Here is an 8446-nt window from a genome sequence, read left to right on the forward strand (position 1 = left end):
ATGTGCCCTGACACCTTCTCTTTTCAGTTATTAGGAAAATGGGTTTCTTATTTTAAAAGACATCTATATTTTAAAGGTCATAGGTAACATTTACAGATGAGATTATGCAATGTCTGGGATTTGCTCCAAAGGAATTCTAGGAGACAGTGGGTGGGACCACAGATGAAACGAGATGGAGATGTCCTAGTAACTACTGCGACAGCACGATGGAGGAAGGACAGTTTTGTAGATTCTTATGAAAAGTATATACTAGATATCAAAAAGGCAGGGAGGGTGGGTGGGAAGAGATGAACCAAAGAACTTGTTAATGTATAACTTAAAAATTTTAAAGTACATACAGGTCCTATTCTAAAATGCTGTACGCCTCCCCACCCCCTCACCCCCCACCCCCGCACACACACACATTGAAGAAAGACCATTTCAAGTAGATAATTTGGTTGGTAAAACCCTACCTTGGACATACAAAAAAAAATGTCAATAGTGATATTATGATATTTATATTTTAAGATGTTTCCCTCTGTATTTTCTAACTATCCTACAATAAATAAACATTGCTTATATAACTTAAAATCTTACCTTAAAGACAGAACAGCGCACATCGGCCGAGCTTGCATCGAACGCCAGGTCCCCGGTCACTTTCTTTAGGAGGTCAATGAGAATTGTCGGAGGCATCATCTCCCAGTATCTGGAAGTTATCTTACAAACACCAAGGATCCCTGCGGAACGGACCATTGGATATGGATCTTCTAAAAGGCTCTAGAAGTAGGAGGGAAAACAGCTTAAAAATCTTAAATCAGTTCCCTTTCTATCAACATCTGCTTTACACATAAGCACTTTGGACACTCACAACTCATCCAATGTTCCAAGTTACAGAACTACAGGTCATGCAGACCCACAATCTTTGGTCAAGTGTCATTTCCACAGCTGACGATTGCAGCCCTCATGGGGCCTGATTTGACAATCCCGCCCACAAGATGTGGCCGACGTAGGGCCTCCAAGGCTGCTCCACTGCTGAGAGCACTGTCCTGAGCACCAGTCTATTAGACACTGCCTATGCAAACCACTCCCGAGTTCTCCAAGTGCTGAAATGCAGTGAGCCCAAAATAAAGTCATTTTGCTTGCAATGACTCAATCCAGACAATGGTCCTACGTATCTGATGGAAATACATGAGAGCACCTGGAGAATCCAACACAACCAGCAAAACCCACAAAACCATGACTCCTCAACTCTAAACTTAACTACCAGTTCACAGGAAAGACAGAGGGCAGAGGAACACACCAATGACACTGCAGGGATGGGTTCTGTAAAACCAGGACTCTGGGGAACAAATGAATTAATTTGGCATCTTCAACAACAATAAAATAGCAAGGAAACAAAGAGAGAGCCCGGCCGGCATGGCTCAGTGGTTGAGCACTGACCTATGCACCAGGAGGTCACAGTTCACTTCCTGGTCAAGGGAGGAGAGAAAGATAAATGATGAGCCCTGGCTTGTTTGGCTCAGTGGATAGAACGTCCGGGTTCAATTCCAGTCAAGGGCACATGCCCGGGTGGCAGGCTTGATCCCCAGTCTGGGGCGTGCAGGAGGCAGCTGATCAATGATTCTCTCTCATCATTGATGTTTCTATATCTCCCTTCCTCTCTGAAATAAATAAAAAAACATATTTAAAAAAAAAGATCAATGAGAGAATCATTGATCAGCTACCTCCTGCATGCCTCACACTAGGAATCAAGCCCGAAACCTGGGCATGTGCCTTTGACTGGGACCCTTCAGTCTGCAGGCCACGGCTCTATCCACTGAGCCAACCCAGCTAGGGCTGTAATTTCAACTTTCTGTCTTGAGATTTTTCACAATTAGTCAGAAAACAAACAAAATTAAGTATTTAAGAGTACCATGGGTAACCATCATTATTATGGCTTTTTTTTTTCTATTTCTGCCTATAATTTTCTTCTACTAACTAGGAAACTACCGTTTTTACTTGTGTTAGGAACCTGCGCATGCGGAAGTGTGGAGAACTGAGCAGGGGCAGCACTTTCCAGCAAGGAGAGGAAGAGCCACAGCACCCAGGAAACAATGTCACACCTCACGTCCTAACGCCTCATTTGAAAACCCAGTCACCTGGGAAAACAACTGCAACAGGTACTACCTGTAGGTTTGCCTTAGACACACGACCCACAACTCCACAGTAGGCAGTATCCCCACCCACAATTCACAGGTGAAAAGACAGAAAAGTGTCACCCAAAGTTACATAGGTGGAGTCAAACCTGCGGGTGTTTTAACCCCTACATATACTACTTCTCTGCTGGAGAGATAAGCATACACTTAAAACATTTAAAATTGTATGAAGCAATAATTAAATGTTCCAAAGGAGATGAAGAGGAAGAGAAAAGGGCACTATGAACCCACAATGTCACCGGGGAGAGAATGGATTTCCTTGAAGAATGTCAACATCTGAAAAGCTTGCCATGGGGGGCCAGCGGGGCAGGGGAGGGACAGGCAGATGCGGGGGACAGCCGGGACGCACACCAGGCCAGACAGAGCTGAAGTGATAAGGAGCTTGACTACACGAATACGTACATAGAGCTCTTCAAACTGTTTCTGAATTTCACTGTCCATTTCAATGGCATTGAAGTTTGGATCCCTAATAGGAAATGCTTCAACGAACAACAGGGCAGCATTTGAGCGAACTTCAGAGTTTCTGGCCTGGAATAATGAAGGAAGAGTGTGTCAGGGCCCACAGAGAGGACGGCATTAGAAGGCGTCAGTGGAGAGTCTGAGTAAAGCTCCTGGCATCTCAGCACAGACTGACTTACGAATTAAAGACAATTTAAACAGATCTTCCTTAGGTTCAGCCAAGCTCAGCTCAGTGCTGACAGATGGAAGACTGCTTCCTTGTTCCAAGCCCACCTTGCGTCACTAAAACACACTGACATCACGTCCCACCCCAACACGTCCCCTGTGCTGCAATCCTGTGACTGGAATGCTCCCAGTGCTGTCATCCTGGCGCCCAGTCTCAGCAGGGGGTCTTGAAGAACCAGGACACCCTGCCCAGCTCTGCAGACCCCCCTACCTCTGTTGGTTTACTGAGCACAGCCCCTCCTCCCCTCCCAACTGTGTGGTCAGCACTAAACCAACTCAGATCAGTCTGATGTAATAAAAGAATAAAACATTCATCCCAAAATGTCACGAGGCTCCCAGCCCAGGCCTGCTTCCACTGCCCTCCCGCGGTTTGGAATGAGTGTGTCGGAGCACGACAGCCAGCCGGCATGTGCACCTTCAGGCCTCTCCAGAGGATGGGCTTGTACAGTCGGTAGAGCATCTCCTCCACGCCTTGCCGAACTCTCTTCTGATGGTGAAAGTAACTCAGCACCTGGAGCCAAGAAAGAAGAACACAAAGGTCATGTTATTTTGTATAAAGAATCTAGGATCCTGTTTGGAAAAACCAGCACAGAGCTTGGCCCTCTCCACCGGGACAGGCAGCCATGCCTTAAAGTCTGACGACTTCCCAGAGGATGACAAACATAGACACACTGACTGCACCACGTGTGACGGAAACCCACAGCACAAGTACAGAGCAAGGCCCCCCAACAGCCACAAACCTCACAATCCTTCCGGATAAAACAGAAAAGCGTCAGGCCACGTGGTCTCCACAGCGTTCCAGGTAAAGATGGACTGGCTACAGCTCTGCTCGGGTCTAAGAGCCTGGCTGGACTCCCAGCACAGGCCCACCTGTCCCCCCGAGTGAGTGTCACTGCTCAGTGGTCCTGCACAGCATGAACTTAGCTCAGATACCAAGTGCTTCTGAACAACCAGCAACCACTGCTCTTTGAGCTTCTCTTCCTTTCTTTTCTGCCCCCTTCTCTCCCAGCCAGAATCTTCCTGCCACTTTTTTTTTTTTAAATCCTCACCGGAGGATATGTTTACTGATTTTAGCGAGAAGGGAGAGAAAAACATGGATTAGCTGCCCCAGTAAACGCTTCAACCAGGGATCAAACTCAAAACCTAGGTATGTGCCCCAACTGGGAATCGAACCTGCTACCTTTTGGTATAAGGGACAACGCTCCAACCAACTGAGCCACCTGGCTAGGGCATTTCTGCCACTCCTCACAGACTCCTGTTCCCAACAACAACCAAGTCTGCCTCACTTCCTTAATTCACAACTCTAGGGGATTGATTACATAGGTAAAAAGTGAAAGATAAACAGGCTATAAAACAGCCTGTGCTTTAAGTGAACTTGACTCATCTTTACCCTAAAAGAACTACAGTCTAAAGATTAATTTTTCTGATTGTTCATCTTTACTTAGTTTTTATTGATGTCATAAGTGATATGAGTCTATAGTCTGTTTTTGTATACAATATTATCAAGTTTTGGTATCAAGGTATACTTGTTCACAGAAACATTTGTAAACAGATTTATTGAGATAATTCATATACCAAAAAAGTCACTCTTTTAAAGTGTTCGATTCAGTCGGTTTTAGTATATTCAAAGTTGACCAACCATTGCTATTATGCAGTTTTAGAAGACTTTCATCATTAATACGGGGACTTTTACTTTCTGAAGACTTCCGAAGCATTTCCCAAAGATTCTTTCAATATATCGATAAAATAATTTATCATATAAATATAGTGTTTATCCAAAAAAGAATTTTAAGAAGAAACTATGTGTTATAAGCAGCAAGAACAATTACTTAGAGTCCAGGAATGTACTTCATTTGAAAAGGAAAATCTAATATTCTTCCTTTTAATTCTTTCTGTGCATTTTTCCACAAATTTATCTACACTCATAATATTTTAATTACTCAGAGACCACAGCAGGAAAAACAGATATGAAAAGGAGTCTTTAGTCATTTGGTTCCAAGAGTGTGAGGTACCCACATCACAAATCTGTAGTTTAACATGATGCCACTCCTAAGACTAAACAAAACCTGAGACACCAAACTACACGTGTGATCACACCTGAATGAACCACACTGGGATGGGGGTGGAGAAGGGGTTATCTCTGGGCTCCTTATCTTTGGATAACTCAAACTAAATCATCAATAATGTAAAGAAATGTTTCCTTACCCATTCAAACATTATATAATTAGTATATTGACATTCTACAAACAACTGCAGTTTCACTGTTCACAAAGAGTCCACCTTTTCCACTTAGCTTCTTGACACTCGGTGCCAAAAGCAACGGCTGATCAAGATAACAAAGGGGACTCAGCCCTCCTGCCAGAGTCCGACCATCACTAGGCACCTACCAGTGTGGCAAGGGCACTGACAAGCAAGCCTTACTCAGTCACACCATTGACAATCTATATATATAAAAGCCTAAGGGACCGAACAACTGGTTGACTGGTCGCTATGATGCACACTGACCACCAGGAGGCAGACGATCAACGCAGGAGCTGCTCCCTTGTGGTCAGTGCGCTCCCACAGCCAACCTCCTGTGGTCCCTCCCCTGGCCGGCTGGATGGTCAGTGTGCTCCCACAGTCAACCTCCCACGGTCCCTCCCCCCGGACTGGGCGAGACAGCCCAATCGGCCCCAATCGCCAGGCTGAGGGACCCCACCCATGCACAAATTCGTGCACTGGGCCTCCAGTATAAAGATAAAATTCAGATATAAATTCTGAGATGACTTTTTAAAAACAAAATCTTACCAAGAGAAACTAACAAAACACTATCCCATATGGTCTCCAGAATACCAAAATGGAAATATAAATGTATGAAAATAAATAATAAAATTAGTCTCAACTATCATCTGTTCTGGAAAAAAAGCAGCAGTGGAAATTAGAAAGTGATGATTCTGAACATATTTATGTCAAAGAATTTAATGAAGGTGGCCTCATTAAGTTCTGGCACCATAACAGCATTGCTTTGCTTCACTAATTAGAGCTTTGGTGGCAGGGTACAACTGCCAGATACCAATATCGAGATTCTGGAAACTCCCCCAGAGCTGACAGCCACCAAGGCTTATCTTCAGCCTGAAACTGAACAGAAACAGTGATCTCAAAGGAAAGAGCGAGACAGTGGACGCGCCAGGGCCTGCTCACCTCGCGCACTCGGGAGTGCACCGGAGACCTCCGCGGGAGGTGGATCCCGTGGTACATGAAGTCCTGGATGCAGTCACTTTCGATCGTCTGGAACAACAAGCGGATGGAGTGACACGGAGTGTGCGTTTCCAGACAGCAGGACCGGCAGAGCAGCAGTGCCAGCACAAACTTCCATCTCATGAGGAAGGCACCTGGCTCCTTCCATCAGAGCGTCTGTTTTAAGTGGACACCGCTCTCTAATTTTCACCAGAGAACACTTAGCTTCCTCGATCTTATTTGATGAGATACTAACTTGTGATGAATGGCAGTTCAAGCCAGCCGGCTGGAGACTGAGTGAGGCTGGGAGCCCTCATCTGAGTTGTACTGATAACCTCAGAGGGCTGGATTTTTTCCAAGGACCTCCCAAACGACACTGACCTACCTCTAAGGGATGGACGGATTCCAAAGGGACTGAAACAAGGTCTTTTGGAGCTGCTGCAGGGAGGGGCCGGGCAAGACGGGCTGTGGGAAGCTCCTGGGAGGCCAGGGCACCAAGGATCCCCAGTGGAGAGACTGAGGCAAGGCCAGATGCCAGGAGCAGACCTGGTCCTCCAAATGCCATGGCTTCAGGAAAGATATAAGGGAAGCCTCCTGCTAGTATTAATCTCTTCTCCATCATCTTTGAAACTATTTCCTCACCTGAAGCCACTAACAAATCTCAGTCATAAGTGGGAACCACTCACTGCCGACTTGTGATGACATAGGAGATCCCTGGCTCCACCTCACGGGCTCCGGGCTTTTAGAGCCAACAACCAGAATATGACCAGGTTTCTTCAGTATACCAATGGCACAGGATCAAACAGATGAAAGGGAGGGAGGGACCACTGCTCTCAGAGAGTGAAATGACACAACCAGCAAATGCCATTGGGAGACTTGCTGGAGCAAAAAAGAAAAAACTGTAAAAAGACATTTTTGGGCCCTGGCCAGTGTGGCTTCGTTGGTTAGAATGTTGTCCCATACACCAGAAGGTGGTCGGCTCGATTCCCAGTCAGGGCACATACTAGGTTGTGGGTTTAATACCCCATCAGGGTGCATACAGGAGGCAACTGATCGATGTTTCTCCCTCACATCAATGTTTTACTCTCACTCTCCCTTCCTCTCTTTAAAAAAATCAATTAAAAAATGGAAATGTTATAACATAATTTTTAAAGACATTTTTAAAACAAAGCTGATAAATTTAAATATGGCTTAATTATTTCTAAGACTCCTCAGGAATTGTTAATTTTGTTGCATGCGACAATGGCACCAATAAACCTATCTAGACAGGGATAGTGAAGAACATAGACAAGAAATGAATGTCTGGAATTTGCTTTAAAAACTTGGAGGGAGAGGGGAAGGGCAGAAACAGAACTATCTGGTACTAATTTGGCACAGACCTAGTCAAACAATTAAGTTCTTAATTATAAATTTCTATGTTTTAAACCATTACTGGAGAAAAAGAGGACAAATATTCCTTCCTGTAAGTTTCATGCGGTAATAAACAATGCAAAAAATGCATAACAATGCCCTGGTTTTGCCCTTTCTCCAAAAAATTATGCTATAAAACTATTCCAGAAGTTAATAATCTTTTGTTTTCTAGAAGTAGAAGTTGGTGAGTCACATAAACCGAGCATAGGCAGGCACAGAGCAGAGTAGACAGAAATCAACTCCAAGCATCAGGCGCCCTCCCTGTCTGCCTGCAAACCGGCCCCCACCGCCTAACTCAGGGCCCATTCCTCCAAAGGAAAGACCCCTTTTTTACTTAAAGCAAAAACTTTCCTCTCAGAGGAAAAGAAAACACATTTGAGAACCTAGTATGAGAAAAATATAAAGGATATAAGACAGATACTTTTTGGTATTTTTGAATACTTAATTGTGATTATGAATTATATCACCATACCTTCATAATACAGATATTATACAGTCGTTAAAGGTGAGCCGTATTCAAAATGAGTATCTTTAAATTCTGGAAAATAATGCAACTAAAATAAGTGGCTGAGGTTCCCACGCAGCACTAGCCAACAGAAATAGGTGAGACTAAGTGCAGTTTTAAGTTTTCTAGCGGCCACATTAAAAACAGAAAAAAGAAACAGGTAAATTTATTGTAACAGTGTTTTGTTTAACCCAATATATGCCCAAACTATCAATACCGACAGAGCCTCAGCACAGGATTTTCATTTTTTCCAGCACAGGCTTTGAATCACTCTTCCAAGGACAACGTAAGCAAGTGTTAACATTTAATAAAATAAAAATACCTCCAATATTTTCCCGGAAGCCTTTCTCCAAGCTCTGAAATAAACTTCTGCAATGTGTACCATCAAGGATCTATTTTAAACATAAAAAAAAATTTAACGCAAAGAATTACACTTTTAATGTGCATCGCTCTAGGA

At 44.1% G+C, this 8446-nt stretch overlaps 1 protein-coding gene across 4 annotated transcripts in view; it reads right to left on the bottom strand.

Annotated features, from left to right (window-relative positions):
- Window positions 1-8446, bottom strand: part of NCAPG2 (non-SMC condensin II complex subunit G2) — a 59095-nt gene that overhangs the window by 33300 nt on the left and 17349 nt on the right. For 3 of the 4 annotated variants that reach the window (XM_015562818.1, XM_015562814.1, XM_006753446.2), the window contains 5 exons: window positions 8312-8381; window positions 6039-6125; window positions 3274-3369; window positions 2577-2702; window positions 577-756 (listed from right to left, as the gene is read on the bottom strand). In XM_015562818.1, the coding sequence (XP_015418304.1) occupies window positions 577-756; window positions 2577-2702; window positions 3274-3369; window positions 6039-6125; window positions 8312-8381 (559 nt within the window). The remainder of the gene's footprint in view (window positions 1-576; window positions 757-2576; window positions 2703-3273; window positions 3370-6038; window positions 6126-8311; window positions 8382-8446) is intronic. The other variant, XM_015562816.1, reaches the window with a different exon arrangement.

This window comes from Myotis davidii, unplaced genomic scaffold (genome assembly GCF_000327345.1).
Source record: "Myotis davidii unplaced genomic scaffold, ASM32734v1 scaffold1251, whole genome shotgun sequence".
Taxonomy (NCBI): Eukaryota; Metazoa; Chordata; class Mammalia; order Chiroptera; family Vespertilionidae; genus Myotis; species Myotis davidii.